Raw genomic sequence first — 23,273 nt, forward strand, 5'->3', positions numbered from 1 at the left:
ACCAACAAGTGGAAGTGTTTGATACATTGGCCCATGAGTAAACACATTGGTAGTTGTGTAATTGCTGTAAAATGAGGGTACAATTCTGTGATCTTACTCTTCCATTTGCCAAATCTCCAAGCTCCACGAAATTCTTCAGTTTGACATCAAAGTCAGAGAGTAGCTTCCACATGTCTCCTTCGATGCCCACGCCAACTTTCCGGATTGTCTCATCCTCCAAAAATATCTTCAAGCCAGTTGGAAATCCTGCAAGAAGTCAGAGATATGCAATACAGAAAACCATTGCAGAACAGGTCTAAACGTGTTTCTGATGTGTCGAAATACCGATAAACTATAGGCAGCAACAACATAACAGAAGTGATAAGCAGAAAATGATTCATACAACGATAAATCAATGTTCGAGACATTTCCCCTGTGAACTTTACTTGACATGGGGGCGAGGTGAAAAAGGTAACACTTCTCCACAGAAGCACACAGCTGGACCAAGGCAACTTTCTTCTTCTGGCCTTTGGTGAAGGAAGGAGGCCATTCTATGTCAAACCCCACAGCAGAGCCAGGTGAAAGACTAGACCTATGAAGAAAAAAAAACAAGAGGGACTGATGTGTAAATGAGGTGCAATATCCAAGTAAAAAAACAATTATTGCCCACTATAATTAACGTACAATGCTGTTGGTACACTTTTGAGATGTTATTTGCCCCAAAATTTGGATTCAGACATTTATTTTACAGCTGTGAACACGTTTTACAATCAAGACAAACCGACAACGAGTTCCAGATTATAGATACGCCTTCAGAGAAGTGATGCGTCTAAACCCATGACTGCACATGCTAGGCCTACCTGCTTACCACTGTACAACGGACTTGATTGACTGCTCAATCTCTGTGTTATTACATGTACACTGAATGTACTATGAGACTTAGACTGGTGATAGTCTTGATTACCTTAACTCGTCAGACAGAAAAGAGCAGTCATTTTTCTCCTGGCTGAATATGACTGTGCCAGTGAACTCTAGATAAGGAAGGTCATCCTCTATGACATTTCTTTTATAGAGTCCTGTTTGAACCTGTTGAGAAAAAACAAAAGTGTTACTTATTACCCCCACAGAGAGACTACATTACCAGCCATTATCCACAGAACTGGGCATATTGGGTTTGCTCTGTCGAAGGAAATATGCAAATAAAAGGCCATTCACTATTGTCCATCGGGCACATGAGTTCTTACTCCATGTACAGAAATTTACATTTCCAGTACATACATCACATATGCAAATGTTGAAGAGTGACAGCATGATGCAGGACTCGTCTCATAGACCTCTATACAGCAACACATGGTGTATCAATAAACTGGTTGAATTAAACTCAAGTCAGTATTAATTAAAATGTTCTAACTATAACTAATTAACAATGGTGGTCAAAAGGAAATATCACATGCACTAACAATACTGAATATTGAAATGGGTTGAGAGAAACAGTGCAATGGTTTTATTTGCATATGACCCTGCACAGCTCAGGTGGATAGGTAAACATAAGCAAATTAGAGAGTCTCACTGAATTGAAAATTAACCACACCTTGATAGCCAACCTCAGACAGCTGTTGGCAGGCATTTGGAGGCCAGTAGACCTGTACTACTGGGGATGTCTACACACTGTGCTGGTGATATTGCCATCTGTTAACGAACCAGGAACAAGGCACTACTTCTGGCTTACTAACCATACCAGTTCGTTGTTCACTATCTTGGACCATATATGTGAGTACTGTTTACTCAACTTCAATTACCTGTTTAAGTGCATCTTTTTCAGTAGTTTCTATCTTCGACATCCACTCAGGTAAATTCCTGTCAGTCATGTTTGAATCTGTCAGAGGGAAAGAGCTTTATAAGCGTTAATAATAGTTACAGCATCTACAGTGTAGAATACAACACTGTGGCATGAGTCCTTCCTTGTTTCCAACATGTTCCTCTTTTGCAAATACAGCTTAAAAATCAGATTGTATTCCTTAGCAAGCTAAATAAACAGCAAAATATGCTGGTGTAAAATAAATCTCTTTACAATGACAGCTGTTGTCATGGCTAGTGTCGTGTTTCCATCTTTATTATAGGCTAACGTTTGCATTTCAGTCTGAAATTGTTTAGCATTGGCTAAAACACATGTACATGCGCTGATACCTGTCATAGCAGATATTTCCAACTTTCCATTGTTAATCCAACAGCTGCCAAGTTGTTAGTTAGGTGGCTAACGTCCTCTAATGTTACATCAAGGGTTAAGGTCAAGAATCCGTGCTAGTTTGCTGAATTCAACGCAAACAAACGTTGTAGTTGACTTGCTTGACTGTTTACTCGTCATGTGCTATGCTGGCTGCATTAGCTAGATAGCTATTGTTGTCTACTTTCATGTGTTTCCATACTCACTCACGGTGGTTAGCTAACTCCAGAGATGTTTCACGTCTATTCTTGGCTAGCTAATATCGAACGCGTAGTTAACGTTATCTGCCAAACATGCTAACATCTCCCGCCGTATTCTTCTTCTTCTTTTTGATTTGTAGTCATTTTTTATTCAATATACTCGAGAGTTGCTGCCACGTACTGTTTTGGAAGATGAGTTGCATCTACGTAACATTACAGCACCTATTTGTATTACAATTTTGGTTACAGTCGCTGAGGAATAACAATAATATGATCCTACATTAGCTGCACTTGTGAAACAAAAGCGCAGTCATATATCAGTCATCATATCATAACCCTTTTTCTGAGCGTTTTAATCATTAAACAGTTCCCGGCTTTCGGTTAAAAAAAATATCTAACCTGATGAATAAATAATTATTTAATGGTTTATTTTAAGGATGTATGTTATTAAGACAACATTCATTTCGTTATTATTACAAATTATAAACTGGGTGGTTTGAGCCCTGAATGCTGATTGGCTGACAGCCGTGGTATATCAGACCATATACCATGCATATGACAGAACATTTATTTGAACTACTCTAATTACATTAGTAGCCAGTTTATAATAGCAATAAGGCATGTCAGGGGTTTGTGGTATATTGCCAATATACCACACCCCCTCGGACCTTATTGCTTAAATATACCACGGCTTTCATCTATTCAGCATTCAGGGTTCAAACCACCCAGTTTATAGTTAAACGATAATGCACGAGGGGGTGTGGTATATGGCCAATATACCACGGCTAAGGGCTGTTCTTAGGCATGATGTAACGCGGAGGTATATTGACCATATACCACAAACCCCCGAGGTGCCTTATTGCTATTATAAACTGGCTACCAACGTAATTAGAGCAGTAAAAATAAATGTTTTGTCTTACCAGTGGTATACGGTCTGATATACCACGGCTGTCAGCCAATCAGCATTCAGGGCTCAAACCACCCAGTTTATAACAGACCGTTGGTAACCAGTTTATAATAGCGATAAGGCACCTCGGGGGGTTGTGGTATATGGCCTCTGCGTTCCGTCGTGCATAAGCCCTTAGCCGTGGTATATTGGCCATATACCACACACCCTCTGGCCTTATTTCTTAATTATAGCATACAATCACTCCTGGAGTTATTTAAGCAATAAGGCCTGAGGGGGTGTGGTATATGGCCAATACCATGGCTAAGGGCTGTTCATATGCACGAAGCAACACAGAGTGCCTGGATACAGCCCTTAGCCGTGGGGCGGTAGGTAGCTTGGCGGGTAGGAGCATTGGGCCAGTAGCCAAAAGGTTGCTGGATTGAATCCTTGAGCTGACAAGGTAAAAATCTGTCATTCTTCTCCTGAGCAAGAAAGAATGGGTTGCGTACATAGATGCTGACCAAAAAGACTGAACAACTGGGTTGCGTCTCTAGCAACCGAACTGATAGAACGAACGACCACCCGGCTTGGGTAGCAACCCTAGATTTGTGTCGGGACTATATCTTGTTGAAGGATGAAATAGTATGAATAAATTCATCAAAATAACGTTTCAACCAATATTTGAATATGTTGGTAACCCATTGTATAAAAGTGATAATGCCATCGAAGCCGGTGTTTGGAGGATATATTGGCACAGTTTGCCGGCCTCGACTTCGTCTCGGGCCTAACAACACCTGTGCCAATATATCCTCCAAACACCGGCGTCTCTGGCATTATCCCTTAATAAGAAACTGGGTGGTTCAAGCCCTGAACGCTGATTGGCTGACAGCTGTGGTATATCAAACCGTATACTACGGGTATGACAAACATTTACTTTTACTGCACTAATTACGTTCGGAACCAGTTTATAATAGCAATAAGGCACCTCTGGGGTTTGTGGTATATGGCCAATATACCACGGTGATGGGATGTATCCAGGCACTCTGCCTGGATTGCATTGTGAGCAACACTAAGGTAACCTGCCTAAATGACTACCGACCCGTATCACTCACGTCTGTAGCCATGAAATGCTTTGAAAGACTGGTCATGGCTCACATCAACACCATTTTCCCAGAAACCCTAGACCCACTCTAATTTGGATACCGCACCAACAGATCCACAGATGATGCAATCTCTATTGCACTCCACACTGCCCTTTCCCACCTGGACAAAAGGAACACCTATGTGAGAATGCTATTCATTGACTACAGCTCAGTGTTCAACACCATAGTACCCTCAAAGCTCATCACTAAGCTAAGGACCCTGGGACTAAACACCTCCCTCTGCAACTGGACCCTGGACTTCCTGACGGGCCGCCCCCAGGTGGTAAGGGTAGGTAACAACACATCCACCACGCTGATCCTCAACACGGGGGCCCTTCAGGGGTGCGTGCTCAGTCCCCTCCTGTACTCCCTGTTCACTCATGACTACACGGCCAGGCACGACTCCAACACCATCATTAAGTTTGCTGATGACACAACAGTGATCACCGACAACGATGAGACAGCCTATAGGGAGGAGGTCAGAGACCTGATTGTGTGGTGCAAGGACAACAACCTCTCCCTCAACGTGATCAAAACAGAGGAGATGATTGTGGACTACAGGAAAAGGAGGACCGAGCTGGGGCTGTAGTGAAGCAGGTTGAGAGCTTCAAGTTCCTTGGCGTCCACATCAACAACAAACTAACATGGTCCAAGCACACCAAGACAGTCGTAAAGAGGGTACGACAAAACCCATTCCCTCTCAGGAGACTGAAAAGATTTGGCATGGGTCCTCAGATCCTCAAAAGGTTTTACAGCTGCACCATCGAGAGCATCCTGACGGGTTGCATCACTGCTGGTATGGCAACTGCTCGGCCTCCGACCGCAAAGCACCACAGAGGGTAGTGCGCATGGCTCAGTACATCACCGGGGCCAAGCTGCCTGCCATCTAGGACCTCTATACCAGGCGGTGTCAGAGGAAGGCCCTAAAAATTGTCAAAGACTCCAGCCATCCTAGTCATAGACTGTTCTCTCTGCTACCGCATGGCAAGCGGTACCGGAGCGCCAAGTCTAAGTCCAAGAGGCTTCTAAACAGCTTCTTCCCCCAAGCCATAAGACTCCTGAACAGCTAATCAAATGGCTACCCAAACTATTTGCATTCCCCCCCCCCCCCCCCCTTCTATGCTGCTGCTACTCTCTGTTATTATCTATGCATAGTCACTTTAATAACTACATATTACCTCAATTACCTCAACACCGGTATCCCCTGTATATAGCCCCACTATTGTTATTTACTGCTGCTCTTTAATTATTTGTTATTCTTATCTCTGACTTTTTGGCTGTATTTTCTTAAAACTGCATTGTTGGTTAAGGGCTTGTAACTAAGCATTTCACTGTAAGGTTTACACCTGTTGTATTCACCGCATGTGACAAATTAAATTTGATTTGATTTGACTAAGAACAGCCCTTAGCCGTGGTATATTGGCCATATACCACACCCCCTCATGCCTTATTATACCATGCTATACTCATGCTTAATTATACCATGGTATTGATGAATACTTGTTTCTGATTGGCTTGAAGGAAATTCTAGAGTATGTATTATTTCACTATAATACACGGTACATTTGCATGGTAGAATTCAATGGCTATAGTTCATTCTTATATGTTCTATGTTTTGCTGCTATTGAAAGCAGAAGTCGAATTGAAAATATTATTGGCATTGTTGAATTATGTGGTCCCATGTGGCTCAGTTGGTAGCGCATGGCCCTTGGTTTGATTCCCACAGGGACCATTACAAACAGATAGGAAAATATACAACAGTCAAACGTTTGGACACACCTACTCATTCCAGGGCTTTTCTTTATTTTTACTATTTTCTACATTGTAGATTAGATCTGGTAAAAGAAAATACAAAGAAAAAAACTACTTTTTCTTTGTTGTACCATCATCTTTGAAATGCAAGAGAAAGGTCACACATTCAGCTAGGAAGCTGTTTACATGGTGTCCACAAGAGGGCAACAGTGTATGTGCAAAATTTCAGACTGATAACTTCAAGAATGAGCAAGCTACATGACATTTTTTATTTTTATTTATTTATTTTATTTCACCTTTATTTAACCAGGTAGGCTAGTTGAGAACAAGTTCTCATTTGCAACTGCGACCTGGCCAAGATAAAGCAAAGGAGTTCGACACATACAACACAGAGTTACACATGGAATAAACAAACATATAGTAGACAAAGTCTATATACAGTGTGTGCAAATGAGGTAGGATAAGGGAGGTAAGGCAATAAATAGGCCGTGGTGGCGAAGTAATTACAATATACCAATTAAACACTGGAATGGTAGATGTGCAGAAGATGAATGTGCAAGTAGAGATACCGGGGTGCAAAGGAGCAAGATAAATAAATAAATACAGTATGGGAATGAGGTAGTTGGGTGGGCTATGTACAGGTGCATTGATCTGTGAGCTGCTCTGACAGCTGGTGCTTAAAGCTAGTGAGAGAGATATGAGTCTCCAGCATTTAGTATGAATTCACCCAGGTGTTCTTCACGATTTGCCCAAATGTACCCAAGTGGCCTCCAAGTGGCCGAATTGGTAAATTGATACATTTTCAAGAACATAACTATAGAAAACATACAAAAATGTTATGCTAATAAAAAATACAAGTTTACACACTCCCAGGAATGTCATAAATGATGGATCATTAGCATCCCTACATAAAATGTACTAACAGGAGATGCGACAAGAATGCTGATCCAATGTCTCCAAACACAGAAGTGAAATATTTAAGATAAGGGCCAAGTTAGCAGCCAACACTGATCTAATGTCATAAGTGAACACACCACAAACCACACACAAAGTTTAAATATATATATATAGATAAATAAATAAATGTACACACTATTTACAATGACAGTATTTAGAACACCCTCTACACAAGATTGTGCTGCTGGTCCCAAGTCTCTTTTTGCTGTAAAGCACTTACCATCCTCTTCTTGTAGGCTGGCTGGGTATTCACACCTCTAGATGGCTGGGCGGGGGTTTGTTGTGGAGCCAGAGAGAGCAGCAGTCAGACTAAGTGGGGGATGGAGGACTTGAATGTGGTCTCTTTGAAGTCAGTCAGAATATATTTTTTTAAATAGGTAAGAACGCAAGTTTATTACTTATTTTATTGAATCTTTATTTTAGCAATAAATCAAATAAACAACAACATATATATTATATATAGTGGAGAACACTGGTAAAGTGTGTGTACCAATTTTTATTTTTATTTTTTGTATTAACTTTAGGCAAGTCAGTACAAACTCTTATTTACAATGACGGCCTACCGGGAAACAGTGGGTTAACTGCCTTGTTCAGGAGCAGAACGGCAGATTTTTACGTTGTCAGCTCTGGGATTCGATCCAGCAACCTTTCGGTAACTAACCTCTAGGCTACCTGCCGACCCATTAAATGACATCAATAAGAAGACACTTGCTTGGCCCAAGAAACACGAGCAATGGACATTAGACCGGTGGAAATCTGTCATTTTAGTTCCAGACGCAGAGTAGGTGAACGGATGATCTCCGCATGTGTGGTTCCCACCGTGATGCATGGAGGAGGAGGTGTTATGGTGTAGGGGGTGCTTTGCTGGTGACACTGTCAGTTATTTATTTAGAATTCAAGGCGCACTTAACCAGCATGGCTACCACAGCATTCTGCAGTGATACGCCATCCCATCTGGTTTGCGCTTAGTCCCACTATCATTTGTTTTTCCAAAAGTGTTGGAGTGCTGTATCAGATGACCTGGCCTCCACAATCACCTGTTTAACACAATCAGCTATTCTATCACAAACACCTGTTTAAAAAATTTTTTGGTTACTACATGATTCCATATGTTTTATTCTACAATGTAGAAAACAGTAAAAATAAAGAAAAACCCTTGAATGAGTAGGTGTGTCCAAACTTTTGACTGGTACTGTATTCACTCACTACTGTAAGTCGCTCTGGATAAGAGCGTCTGGTAAATTACTGTAAATATAAAATGAATTCGATTTGTCATAATGGCAAGTTAGTACTGATTGTTTTGTTAGATAAACTAGCAAGTCTGTTTGTTTGGTTACCAAGGCAACTACTGTAGCTATCTAGTAAACGTGCTAGCTACTTCAGTGGATGCAGAACACACTTCTACCAGCAAATCAACGCATTTCAGGCGGCAAATATGTTAAATTATAGCCATGGTATAAATAATCAACCCGGGGCTCTATGCGTTCGCTAGAAAATAATTCAACTCTATCGATGGTGTGTTCCATGACGCGCATTTTCCATAGAACACATAGACCCTCGTTGATTATCTCTTACCTATTTTGTCATCTGTTCGAAACCAGTTGCGTTGTTGAATTCAGAATGTTATTTTTTTAAGTCGCGGGGAAAAACTGGATGGAACATTTGCATATAACGCGCTAAAACATCACTTTATTCCGGTAGCCATTACGATATTTTCTCAATCAATTATCATGTTTGTCCCTCATTCACGTACAAAAAAATTGGTAGGCCTTTATATGTTGCAGCATCTATATCGATAGTGACGGCTAACGTTATTGCAGCTATTCTATCATACTTTATAAAGGCAGTTATTTGCAGTAAATTCACTTGCTGTGTCAAATAAAATTGTTCATCTCAAACTAGGTTGTCTGTCTCTTTATCTGTGGGATTTCGCTGCTGGAGAGGAAGGGAGAGTTGGATGCCCAGTAAGCAAAATAACGTCTAAAATACGTATTTTCCAGACGTTGAAGTTAGGTTCATTTTAGGTTCTGAACGAAAGGAGCACAAGATCTACAGCTGCACCATTGAGAGCATCTTGACTGGCTGCATCACCGCTTGGCATGGCAACGGCTTGGAATCTGACCGTAAGGAGCTACAGAGGGAAGTGTGTGTGGCCCAGTACATCACTTGGACCAAGGTCCCTGCCATCTAGAACCTCTATACCAGGTGGTGTCAAAGACTCCAGCCACCCAAGTCATATACTGTTCTCTCTGCTACCGCACTGCAAGCGGGACCAATAGGCTCCTGAACAGCTTCTACCCCCAAGCCATAAATCTGCTTACATTTAATCAAATGGCTAACGGATTATTTGCATTGAACCCCTTTTTAAAAATATATATACAGTACAGAACCAGTCAAAAGTTTGGACACACCTACTCATTCCAGGGTTTTTCTTTATTTTTACTATTTTCTACATTGTATAATAATAGTGAATACATCAAAACTATGAAATAGTGTTTTGACAAGGTAGGGGTTGTATACAGAGATAGCCCTATTCGGTAAAAGACCAAGTCCATATTATGGCAAGAACAGTTCAAATAAGCAAAGTGAAACGATAGTCCATCATTACTTTAAGATATGAAGGTCAGTCAATCAGTCAAGAACTTTTAACATTTCTTCAAGTGGGTTGCAAAAAACATCAAGCGCTATGATGAAACTGGCTCTCATGAGGACCTCCACAGGAAAGGAAGACCCAGAGATACTTCTTCTGCAGAGGATAAGTTCATTAGAGTTACCAGCCTCAGAAATTGCCGGTCAAATAAATGCTTCACAGAGTTCAAGTAACAGACACATCTCAACATCAACTGTTCAGAGGAGTCTGCGTGAATCAGGCCTTCATGGTTGAATTGCCGCAAAGAAACCACTACTAAAGGACACCAGTAAGAAGAAGAGACTTGCTTGGGCCAAGAAACACGAGCAATGGTCATTAGACCGTTGGAAATCTGTCCTTTGGTCTGATCAGTCCAAACTTGAGATTTTTTGTTCCAACCGCCGTGTCTTTGTGAGATGTAGAGTAGGTGAACACATGTGTGGTTCCCACTGTGAAGCATGGAGGAGGAGGTGGGAAGGTGTGGAGGTGCTTTGCTGGTGACACTGTCAGTGATTTATTTAGAATTCAAGGCGCCCTTAACCAGCATGGCTACCACAGCATTCTGCAGCGATACGCCATCCCATCTGGTTTGCACTTAGTCCCACTATCATTTGTTTTTCAAAAGGACAATGACCCAACACACCTCCAGGCTGCGTAAGGGCTATTTGACCAAGAAGGAGAGTGATGGAGTGCTGCAAGAGATGATCTGGCCTCCACAATCACCCGACCTCAACCCAATTGAGATGTTTTCAATCAATCAAATACACGTGCTTAGCAGATGTTATTGCTGGTGTAGCAAAATGCTTGTGTTTCTAGCTCCAACAGTGCAATAATATCTAACAAGTAATATTTAACAATACACACAATCTAAAGTAAAGGAATAGAATTAAGACTATAAATATTTGGATGAGCAATGTCAGAGCGGTATAGACTAAGACAAAGTAGAATAGGATAGAATTCAGTATATGCATATGAGGAATGCAAAATATGGCGACATTATTAAAGTGGCCAGTGATTTCAAGTCTATGTATATAGGGCAGCAGCCTCTGTGCTAGTGATGGCTCTTTAACAGTCTGATGGCCTTGAGATAGAAGCTGTTTTTCAGTCTCTCGGTCCCAGCTTTGATGCACCTGTACTGACCTCGCTTTCTGGATGATAGCGGGGTGAACAGGCAGTGGCTCGGGGGATTGTTGTCCTTGATGATGCTTGATGCTCCCTCTGCTGTTTCCTGAAGGTTTGGGATGAGTTGGACTGCAGAGTGAAGGAAAAGCAGCCAACAAGTGCTCAGCATATGCCGGGAACTGCTTCAAGACTGTTGGAAAAGCTTTCCAGGTGAAGCTGGTTGACAGAATGCAAAGAGCGTGCAACGCTTTCATCAAAGCAAAGGGTGGCTACTTTGAAGAATCTAAAATATATTTTGACTTGTTTAACACTTTTTTTGGTTACTACATGATTCCATATGTGTTATTTCATAGTTTTGATGTATTCACTATTACTCTACAATGTAGAACATTTTTAAAAATAAAGAAAAACCCTGGAATGAGTAGGTGTGTCCATACTTTTGACTGGTACTTTTTGTTAGATACTACTGCACTGTCGGAACTAGACGCACAATAATTTCGCTACACTCGCATTAACATCTGCTAACCATGTGTATGTGAACAATAAAATTGTATTTGATTTTTACTGTATATATATATATAAGACCACTATCCCTAGAAGGCCAGCATCCCGGAGTCGCCTCTTCACTGTTGACATTGAGACTGGTGTTTTGCGGGTACTATTTAATGAAGCTGGACAGTTTTATTGCTTCTTTAATTAGCACAACAGTTTTCAGCTGTGCTAACATAATTGCAAAAGGGTTTTCTAATGATCAATTAGCCTTTTAAAATGCTAAACTTGGATTAGTTAACACAACGTGCCATTGGAACACAGGAGTGATGGTTGCTGATAATGGGCCTCTGTGCGCCTATGTAGATATTCCATTAAAAATCAGCCATTTCCAGCTACACTGTATTTCTGATCAATTTGATGTTATTTTAATGGACATAAAAATGTGCTTTTCTTTCAAAAACAAGGACATTTCTAAGTGACCCAAAACTTTTGAATGGTAGTGTATGTATGTATATATATATATATTGCACGGACTCTTCCATTGGCTCTATGCACACTCACTGGACTCTACCCACACATTTACACATACTACACTGACACTCCAACACACACACACACATGCATATTGACGCAACACACACACTCACACATAGACACACTTTCACACTCTTCACATATGCTGCTGCTACTGTTTATGATCTACCCTGATTTTCTAGTCACTTTTACCCCTACCAACATGCACTGTACATATTATGTAAATTACCTCGACTACCTCGTACCCCTGCACATTGACTCGGTACCGGTAGTCCTTGTATATAGCCTTGTTATTGTAATTTTATTGTGTTACTATTTCCTCACCTCGTACCCCTGCACATTGAGTCGGTGCCGGTACTTCTTGTATATAATCTAGTTATTGTTATTTTATTGTGTTACTATTTCCTTTTTTTATTTAGCAAATGTTTCATACTTTTTAATTCTGCATTGTTGGGAAATGGCTCGTAAGTAAGTATTTCACTGTAAAGTCTACACCTGTTGTATTCAGCGCATGTGACAAATAACATTTGATTTGATTGGAAAATATGTATTTTCCGGATGTTGAAATCAGGTTAATTTTCGGTTCTGAATGAAAGTTGAAAAGACATCATTTACAGATGTTGAAAATAAGAGTGTCTACTGAATTACCAAAATGTAAATGTAAAAATAATCACTTGCAAAACATGCTTGGTATTATTCTAATGAGCTCCGCCCCCAAACAGGTTCAAATTTGATCAGTCAGGACCAGACCAAATCTGAACTAATCATAGATGTCTAGGCTGTTTCACAAGTTTGAACAGCACAGTACAGTATGCCACAGTTCAGCACAGTAGAGAATGGTACAGGACAGTAGAGTTTTATTCAGTAGTTTAGTTCAGTAGAGTACATTAGCGTAAAGTAGGGTACAATACAGTACATTATACTGTACTATACTCGACTTTTATTTATTGACTGGACCAAATCTGAACCAATTATAAACGTCTAGGTTTGTGCCAAATGTGGTCCGGACGTTGAAATCAAGGCCGGTCCTGACCTCACCAAAAACCTCACCAAAAAAAGAAAAAAAAAAGGCTGATCCAGACAGGACCAAAAAAAGACGTCCAAAAGACGTTGGTGTTGGTCCGTGCTTGGTGGGTGGGTTCATTGGGCTCATCAAGCCGCTGCTACCGAAGCAAGAGACCCTGGATTGGACGATTTCTCCTTTCATTTCAGTAGGCTAGCAGCTTTCATAGCCTCTTAGCAGACGGGGGAGAAGTGTCAGATGCAGGGAAAGGGGTAGCTAGGTAACCCGGCTTGTCAAGGTTTACGATGGAAATGGCACCAAACGTTACGCTTGACCTTTAATCAGGACACAGAAACTCGATCTGCTGACGATTCCTGCCTAGTATCTGCCATTTTTACGTCATTCGAGGCATTTTTCAAACGTGTTAGGCTACTATAGCCACAAGCTGGCAGGCTAGCTAGCTAAATTAATATGCTTAACGTTACCTGAAAGAGAGCATGTTGGCTATTAATGGATAAGCAAATTTTCGTGTGCTAACTGTGGTGGAAACGAAATAATTATGGCTGATACATGTTCAAGAGGGATGGAAAGAGGCAGAGGAAGGATTACATCAGATTCTATGACGAGAGGCGCATATCCTCAACAGTATGTTCACCCTGGCACACAGCAGCAGGGCATAGACATTCAGGAGCTTGCCTCTAAACGTGTCGATATCCAGAAGAAACGGTTTTATTTGGACGTAAAACAAAGTGCACGGGGCAGATTCCTAAAAATTGCAGAGGTTTGGATTGGAAGAGGCCGCCATGATAACATCAGGAAGAGCAAATTAACGCTGTCCATGTCAATGGCACCCGATCTACGATATTGCCTGGGTGACTTCATCGATTATTACGCTCACATTGGGTTGCGAGGTGGCCTGGTACCACGGCCAGAAGTGCAGAGCAATGGCCAGGGCCGCCCCCAAGATTCCCGCAGAAGACAGCAAGATCACCACCACGCAGCATCAGTATCTCCCACCGGCTCTGCGGTGTCGGAGGAGCATACTCATCGCGTCCTGAAGAGTGAATTCATTGAGAGAGACAATAGAAAGTACTATCTGGACCTGAAAGAGAACCAGCGAGGCAGGTTCCTCCGCATCAGACAGACTGTCAGCAGAGGACATGGCACCATGGGTTACTACGGCCAGGGCATCGAGCAGACCATAGTGTTGCCGGCTCAAGGGCTAATCGAATTCAGAGATGCACTGTCGCAGCTTATTGAAGACTACGGCGATGGTGATGCCACGGATGAGCGTGGAAGAGGCAATAGGAACCACGAAGAATCCCCCGAGCTTCCCGAGGCAGAATCCTTTCGAGTGGACAATAAGAGGTTTTATTTCGACGTTGGTTCCAACCGGTACGGTGTCTTTTTGAAGATTAGCGAGGTACGACAGCCATACAGGAACACCATAACAGTCCCCATGAAAGCCTGGGCCAGATTTGGAGAGAATTTCATCAGGTATGAGGGGGAAATGCGGCGAATTTTCACCTGTCACGAGAAGAGGACAGAGACTCGCGAGGACGGTGAAGACCAAGAGGATTGACAATGGCATGCTATGGTTGTTAGAGGTTTCTAGTGATGGTGGGTTAAAACGGAAAAGGGAAAAGGTAAACGTGACAATATCCTAGTTTATAAGAAAAAGTATTCTCAATGTACCTCTATAATACTGTACTGTATGACTATTGTCAACTAGCACTTTTACATTTTTTCATGGTTATTGTGTTTCATTCGTATATTTAGATTATGGCATCCGTTTTGAAATCGGTGCAGGAGGACGGGTTGCCTATTCTTGCACAATGAAAACTGATATACAAAATGCTAGATGATGATATAGCTAGGTCATTTATATGAAGCGTAGAAAAATGTTTCGTTGTGGTCGACTGTCCATTTAAAGAATTGCAGTGTGTGTGTGAATGTACGTGCGTGTGCGCATGTGCTTGTTTGAGTGAAGAAGAAAAAAAGGTGAGCCCCATATACCTCAGGGTGAGACATGATAGTGTACAACTTCCGGTATTCCACCAGCATTGGCAGTGGGGTGTATTGTAAGATTTACTGCTGAAGACTAGACATGATATTGTTGTTAAAACATCAACAATCATTTGCTCTGTGCAGTTAGTATTTAATGATTGAGGATTTAATCTTAGTATAGAATAAACAAGGATGAAGGATTTTGGGTATTGTTATCCGTGTGGTTTGGGCACTAACCAAATAATATAATAATAATAATAATAATAATAATAGTACTTGATAGAAATGCACACTAGCACTAGCCTGAACTCCAGAGCCTGTTTTGCTAACATTCCACTCCTTGTACTCCGTGTCATGCCAAACATGACATGACATAGCAAAGAGTGGAATGATAACTCAAACAGACTGGTACCCATGCTACACTACTATGAGAATATGTATCTTTAAACAATGTCTGTCTGCAAAATAACCATCTAATGCCTATATGAAAGATATGATTCATGGGCTTAGATATGATATACAAAGTGGGAGATGTCAATCAAGAAACTGTTGATCAGCAGTGATGCTGTAATTTCTTAGTTATAACGGTAGTGTCACATCATCTCATATACATTCACACACAGCTTTGACAGAAAGATAGGCTATTATTCATGCAATCTACTTTTTATCGCACCACCAAGCACAGTAGAGGTTCATTCCATGTTTTTGGAGTGCATCCCAAATGGCACCCTATTCCCTGTATAGTGCCCTACTTTTGACCAGGGCCCATAGGGATCTGGTCAAAGGTAGTGCACTATAAAGGGGAAAACGGTGTCATTTGGAACGGAGTCTTGGTGTAGCCTTAAAACTGATTATGTTCCAGAATTTCAGTAAAGATTCTGATGCCTTCACAAATCTTGCAATGATACTTGAAACATTGAGATCCAGCCCATGCAGCTATCAATGCACCCCAGATACCCTTACTACTAACAGGTGCAACTTAGTCTGTGTCCCCCCCCAAAATTATCATTATCACATTGTGTATTTTAAAAGTTATTTAATGCATTTGACTGTGTCATTTATTAACATATTAACAAATTCATTTTAAGTGAAAACCACTTGGATTTTCTGATGATCTGCTATACAATATTTTTAGTGTCAAGTCATGCTGAGAAAAGCTCCTAACACAGGTCATCTTTAATGATATAGGCTTTGTTGCCTATGTGTTAATTAAGCAATAAGGCACGAGGGGGTGTGGTATATGGGCAATATACCACGGCTAAGGGTTGTTCTTATGCACGACGGATTGCGGAGTCCCTGGGCACAGCCCTTAGCCATGGTATATTGGCTATATACAACAAAACCCCGAGGTGCCTTATTGCTATTATAAACTGGTTACCAACTTAATTAGAGCAGTAAAAATAAATTTTCTGTCATACCCGTAGTATACGGTCTGATATACCATGGCTGTCAGCCAATCAGCATTCAGGGCTCGAACCACCCAGTTTATAAAGAGTCTCTACACACGTAGAGGCTGGTTAGGCAGCAGACAGTTTAGCCCTTGTCACAGGTACCTCGGAGATCTTTAAACGACAGGTGATATATTGTTGCCACATTTTAGACCTCTGGAGCTTTTACTATAACATTTTTTACTAGGTCTGGGAATTGCCAGGGACCTCACGATATTATCACAATACTTAGGTGCCGATACGATATGTATTGCGATTCTCACGATTCTATATGTATTGCGATTTGATGTTCCAAATGTATTGCTCACCATATGTCTGCTGCAGAGAGACAAGAGAGTGTCATGAGTAAACAAGTTTTGATCAGTCAGGGTAATAAAATGGCTGAAAACAGGTTGGCTCAGTATTTAAGAAGATGGAGAACAAGCTATAGGAGGAAAGATACCAGAGTTTTGGCGCAGGTACAGCCAACTAGCGCTAGCTAATGCTATCTACAGTAGCAAGAAATATCTATAATATTGTCAAAAAATAATATTGCGATATGTAAATGTATCGATTTTGTTTTAAATATTTTTTTTAATCCATTAATAATTTTCATCATTTAGGGTCTGTGTCCACGAAACCGCTCCATAGACTTAATGCCAGATATGGTGATGGGGCTGATATGGTCAGTGATATGAAATATCATATGCTGATGACCTAGCTAATCCACATAGGATACACCTCATTGGTCTGAACACCTCTTCACATGCCTGCTAGACAAATGATCTTGCAGTACTAGTAAGGGCTTAACAATTGTTTGTACTAGTTGTAACCAACATTCTGTGCTGAAAGTCCTATTTTACGTTTCCCTTGCATCTGGTGATAAAGGATGTATGAAATAGGCGTTCATATTTCTTCATTGTTTTCCTTTTGGCTGCAACTCCCTAGCAACTATGCCCCCTTGCACAGAGTCTATAAAACTGTGGTTCTTCTGCAGAGCTTAAATGGACAAATGTAATTTTCTGTACATTTTGTCCCACATGGAAGATCCATTGGAGAGAACAAGCTAATAGAAAAGTCAGAATGCATCATGCTACTGTCACATAGGTTTCCACAGTCTGTGTTAAGGCATATTGTGGTTTCAAATGAATGCAGTTGACTGAATCTTGAATCTCAAGGAAAGAGGTACTTTGTATATTATGAAAAAAGGATAGGTCAATAACAAAAAAAAGACAAGGTTAAAAATCGTTGTCTCTAAAACAAAACTTTAATATTATGATTTTTGATATCTTAAAGACCAGTATTTATTTTAAATTCTTAGTGGTAGCAATCTGAACCATAGTGCATGAAAAGCGCAAGGATAGTCTGGTTATTCATAGTTTTTTGGTTATCTAATGTGTGGTATGGAAATTCCACTTGAATAATTGCATTCACCTATTCCAACATTAAAAGTTTTACAACTCATTATAGAAAAATAATTCGAAGCACAACTTTCCTACAACATTCGTTTCGATTCTCATACTTAATCAAAATGTGGAATATATTACATTTGTTCCCATATGCTTTAATTTATATCAACATTTTAGAGTGCAGATGCCCCGTGATGTTGTGTTTGAGATTATAAGGCTGATCACAGTATCTTTGGGGCAAAGTAAGAGAAAATTTGGCCTAGGCTATAAACAATGGCTTTTTTCCTCTCTTGGAGATGGAGAGCGAATATGAGTGGGGATGCACAGCTTATATGCTCTTTAAAACACAAGCCTCCCTAAGAAAGCACTTCCCTCTGCAGCACTTCCCTCTGATGTTTATTACTTAATTTACATGGAGGGACCACATGATCCATGCATTGGTTTAACTTTGACGTGACAATCATGCACTTAAATTACCACACCATAAGGCTAATCTTCTGCTAGATGTTGATATCGCCTATTTTAATCTAAATAAAGCTGCACTTAAAGATAAACTGACCCAGATAGTGGCCATGAAGTTATTAGCCCACCCTTCTGCTCCTAGTCTTGTTTTACCAGAACCCACCGTGACCCTTTTTAAAAAAGGTCTTACAGTGTAATGGCATTGTTTTGTCTACTTGGATTGGGTTGTTGTTAAAGTAAGGGCAGCTAGCAATGGCAATGTCCAATGGGGTTGATATCTACCTTAAATTCTCAAAGTTCTCACAATTTAGTAAATATACTTGAGCTTTCTCTGTTTTCTTGTGAAATTATACAAAATGAAATGTCCATACCTTTCTGACTGCTGTAGGCGTATGGTTAAGACAAACGTTCTTTGAGTGTAACTTGTCTTGTTTGATTGTCAAGTTTAAGGATTAGATCCAAGTTGTAGTGGTGTCGTGATGATAAGAAAATTAAATGAATTTACAGTTCCTTATGGTTGCAGCAAAGGTTATCATTTCCAATGCAAAGTACTCAATTGTTGTACATTTGGAGCTAATCACTTATAGAAAAAATATGTTGTTTTGACATAACTGCAAATGCTACAGATCTTGCTGCAAAAATGTCCCTGAACCATTTCATGTGGGTGGAACTATCAACCCAACATGATCAAACAAGCAAGCACTTTAGATTACGTGCACACAGGTTTCCTCTTCCTTGTTATTCTACCAAACAAAAATATATGAAATTAAGTCAATGATAAATTCTATGGAATTAAAGATGAAAGATATATTATACTGTTTTATTCCATTATATTTGTCTGGTATATTATGTAATGCTTTCTGTAGTTATTATTATTATTATTTTTGCAATCTATTAAGGACGTTGTATTTCACAATTGACTCTACAGAAAATACAGTGACGTACCGGTATTATCCAAGAAAGACACAGTTAGAATGAATTTAATTGACTATTCCGTATTTGTAGCTTGCCTGAAAGCCATACTAGATCATGTGTGGGCCTGATATCCAACTAGACTTAGGCAGCTGTTTGAATGGTCAAAAAGTATTTGTAAGAACAAGCAAGTTCATCATTGAAGGCTGAGTTAGTCTCTTAGAAATCACTTGAATGAATTCAATTTGGACTGTTATCATCCAAACAAAAGGTTTACAACCTTTTAGCCTTAAAACTTCTTTACAATTTGGTGCTAATGTTTTGATTAGGATTATAATTTTACTCGTTTTTAGAACAAATGGAAAAGATTACCTGTCAATCTTGTGAAAGAAATAAGAAGGATATGTTAATTGCAACAGATTTCTATTGCACAAAACACCAATGATGTTCAAGCATGTTTAGGAGATTATCATTTCAAAAGCATAGGCTACTTAGCACTTGAGCTCCACAAAACACTACTAACCACCTAACTGCAGTAGTGACAATGAAGAGAAAAAGAGTCCCGGCTTCACTTGGGAAAAGTGATGGCGTATTTACATATGTTTCTAATTTATTGTTGTGTAGGTAGCGTGCTGTGAAAAAGTCTGGGTATTGAAGAAGCTTTGTCGATTTTGTTTCTTTTGGCTTTTGTGTTTATCATGGCATTACTGCAGTGGGATTTTTCGAACTATAACTGTCTATGGTAATGATATAAAAATGAAATAGTGAAGCAAAAATGTTTAGTGTATCCTTGGATAAATGTAATGTACAACATTAGCGTGTCCTATAGAATATTATATGACTCAAAACAAGAAAGCAATTGTTTAGTATTCTAGAACTTTCTTTAACCTGTGTACTGTAATACTTCATGTTCTACATGTATGAATATCCATTTATTGCCTTGTAATGTTTGTAAAAGTTTGCAACGTTTAGAAAAAACCTATCTGAGAAAAAAAAAGTTTAAAAAAAAAAGTTTATGCATGCCAACAGTTGGGTCTTAAACTGAAAACAGGGGGGGGGGAAATTGACTATAAAAAATGGTGCTATATGATAAGATATAAAGGTGCTCATATGAAACCAAACTACATGCATGCAAAGAGGACATTTCAAAAGTAGGATTAAAAAAACTTGAAGTTCGACATGTTGTGCACTCACAAGATGTCTTCCCAGAACACACATGGTAAAGTGCAACTGTAAATAGCCTACAGTCAGTGGAAGCCTCGTCATCAATTAGGACATGTACTACCAACACTTTGCCACCAGAGTGTCATTTGTACTGGCCCCAGGGAGAGTCTGTCATTACTACAGAATTTAGCAAATTGTGTTTGCTATAAGCAAAAGACATCCCTACAGCTAGACAGATGGGAGACAGAGACCTGTATCTCCTACCGCTTTCAAAGCAGTTAGTACCAAGGTGACAAGATACTTTAGCCAAAGGAAATAGTGATCGGATCAGTGATGCCTATTTACAGTTACCCTGCCTCTGTGAGTATGCTCCAAAAGATCTATAGACAATCTAATGATATATATTTTTTTTTTATGCTAATGATTAAAATGTTTGTCTTTGAATAGCTTTTACATGTAGCAGGGTCCGGAGAGGGTAAAGCTGAAGAGAATGCAGTCTTCAAAGGGTTATGATCAGTGATTTATATAAACACTACATGACTGATAGGGGCGTTATGTTGAAGCCACCGTGCCGCCATCTTGGCACTCCCCCACCATTGGAAGCTATTCATTTATTAATGTCTACATTAGTTTTTGCCACATTTATTCTATTACAGACACCTTAATGCATACTTTTAAATTATAGAATGTGAGCTAAACATAAAGTAAAAAATATATAGTATTTTCCTTAAAGTATAGTTTTTTGAGATTACTGATGTTACTCTCCCCACTACAACAACAAAATACTTAAATACATGCAATTTTGTCCTTGAAATATTGTAGAATTCCATTCATTCCTATGGAGGACAGCGCCTACTGGGGAGTGTCAATATGGCCGATACATAGCGTCAACAATCCAGGGTTTATATACATCATTGGTTATGATGCGGTCTTGGAAAATGAAGCAGGTTCTCATGGCAACAGATGTATTGCTTTGGAGGGTATAGATGAACATGTGGATGTTTTACAGTTGTATTAACCATCATTCCTTTTATTTTAGTGTTCAATAAAATTTTCACCAGATTAATCCAGTTGTGAAGTATGTTTCCTGTGCTCGATTTTAAGTTTGGTACCACTTTGGAATACATGTCCCTAAAACATACCCTGCTGGAAAATCCAGCTTGACCAGCTCAACCTGGTGACCAGTTAAACCAGTTTGGCTAGCTCTAGGTAGATTTTGAGAGATGGTAGCTGGTAACTGGTAGCTGATTGACCAGCCCCTTCCAGAAAAAACACATGAATGTCACCTGGCCACGTGTGAACTGTTCCAAAATACATGTTTTCATGTGAAGTTAATGTGATAACATGAGGCAACATGTAAAGCAACATGTGATAACATAAAACTACACACGTGATCATGTAAAACTTCACATGAAATCATGTGATTTTTCACATGAAATGCGTTTTTGTCTGTAAGGGGCTAAAACCAGCTCAACCATCTACTAGCTAAAACCAGCCAGACTATCTACCAGACCAGACCAGCCAGAACATCTTTGCTGTTGGGAGCTGTTCAATCACCTTGTACCAGCTTCAGTGCACGACTACGGTGGTATTTTGGGCCGGAAGCAGTCAGTCGTTGCGTAGCAACCAATGGTTTGGTCTTTGTCTGCTCTTTGGATGACGCTGCAATCGTTGACATTATTAATAACTTCACCATGCCGAGTGGCGCTGCGGTCTAAGGCACTGCATCGCAGTGCTAGAGGTGTCACTACAGACCCGGGTTCGATCCTGGGCTGTATCACAACCAGCCTTGATCGGCAGTCGCATAGGGCGGCACACAATTGGCCCAGCGTCGTCCGGGTTAGGGGAGGGTTTGGTAGGCCGTCATTGTAAATAAGAATTTGTTCTTAACTGACTTGCCTTGTTAAATAAAGGTTAAATAAATACAATTAAATAAATAAATAGATGCCCTTCTTTGCGAGGCATTGGAAAACCTCCCTGTTCTTTATGGTTGCATCTGTTTGAAATTCACTGCTCGACTGAGGGACCTTACAGATAAAGTATGGGGTACAGAGGGGAGGATGGCTCATATAAATAGCTGGAACTGAGCGAATGGAATTAAACACATTAAACACAACAAAATGTGGAAAAAGTCAAAGGTTGTGAATACTTTCTGAAGCCACTGTATGTATATGTATTTAAGAAGCTGCCATATGGCCAAAACAAAAGTGAAAAAAATATATATTCTAAAATTAATGTAAACAAAACATATAGTTGCAATGGACTGTCTAAATAATTAAAAATGTTATGTGGCCACCTTCGATTTATTGAAAAAAATCATATTTAATTAACCATGTCATGCATTATAGCCTTGAATTTGTCCTCTGGTGTGACATTATAATTCATTCTAATATATAGGTTTATTCATTCCCCAATAGACAAAAACATTATTTTTACTAATTATTAGTTGCTTCTGTTTTTAAATCAGTAATTATATTCTAGAATTTAAATTGAAAAACACAATTTCCTCATCTAATGACTATAACCAAGTGTTTCCCCATTACATTTTGAATTAGATTCACAGATAAAAAATCTAGATAGAAAGCAATTTGTTTAATTGTGTATTATGACGATGTTACCTGCCTCATCATGTTACCTGCCTTAACATTTTGTTCATGACAACACCTTTTTAAATGTTTATTTATTGGCCTCACCCCGTGGACAATACACAACATACAACAAAGCTGCCAATCTGTTCCGACTATGTGCTCCAGCAATGTCTTCTGTACTTCCTCATTGCAAGAGAACCCTTCCCCGTCCAATGGTGCTCAAATGCTGGCTCGTTGTTTGATCAAAGAATTGTGTCACACCATTTGGACATTGGTTTTGAGGACAAAATGTAATTTTTGAAATATCACGAATGGACTTGGGAACTATTGTTTCTTGAAAGAGACTTCTGTGTTATAAGTACAAGAGTAGGTGAAGGGAAT

General features: G+C 39.8%; 2 protein-coding genes across 5 annotated transcripts in view; one reads left to right on the plus strand and one right to left on the minus strand.

Moving 5' to 3' along the window:
* Positions 1–2,511, minus strand: part of wrn (WRN RecQ like helicase) — a 35,020-nt gene extending 32,509 nt beyond the window's left edge. The window contains exons 1-5 of one of the 4 annotated variants that reach the window (XM_038970507.1): positions 2,414–2,511; positions 1,779–1,855; positions 944–1,065; positions 426–571; positions 98–246 (exon numbers count right to left, since the gene is read on the minus strand). In XM_038970507.1, coding sequence (XP_038826435.1) covers positions 98–246; positions 426–571; positions 944–1,065; positions 1,779–1,847 — 486 coding nt within the window. In that variant the 5' untranslated portion in view covers positions 1,848–1,855; positions 2,414–2,511. Of the gene's footprint in view, positions 1–97; positions 247–425; positions 572–943; positions 1,066–1,778; positions 1,873–2,166 lie in introns of all 4 variants that reach the window. The other 3 variants (XM_038970506.1, XM_038970505.1, XM_038970508.1) reach the window with 3 other exon arrangements.
* Positions 2,512–13,178: 10,667 nt separating this feature from the next.
* On the plus strand, positions 13,179–15,130 carry purg (purine-rich element binding protein G). Its single transcript, XM_038970894.1, has one exon. The coding sequence runs from the start codon at positions 13,483–13,485 to the stop codon at positions 14,503–14,505; it is 1,023 nt and encodes a 340-aa protein (XP_038826822.1). The 5' UTR covers positions 13,179–13,482; the 3' UTR covers positions 14,506–15,130.
* The last annotated feature ends 8,143 nt before the right edge of the window (positions 15,131–23,273 follow it).

The sequence above is a fragment of the Salvelinus namaycush genome, chromosome 31 (genome assembly GCF_016432855.1).
Source record: "Salvelinus namaycush isolate Seneca chromosome 31, SaNama_1.0, whole genome shotgun sequence".
NCBI classification, from domain to species: Eukaryota; Metazoa; Chordata; class Actinopteri; order Salmoniformes; family Salmonidae; genus Salvelinus; species Salvelinus namaycush.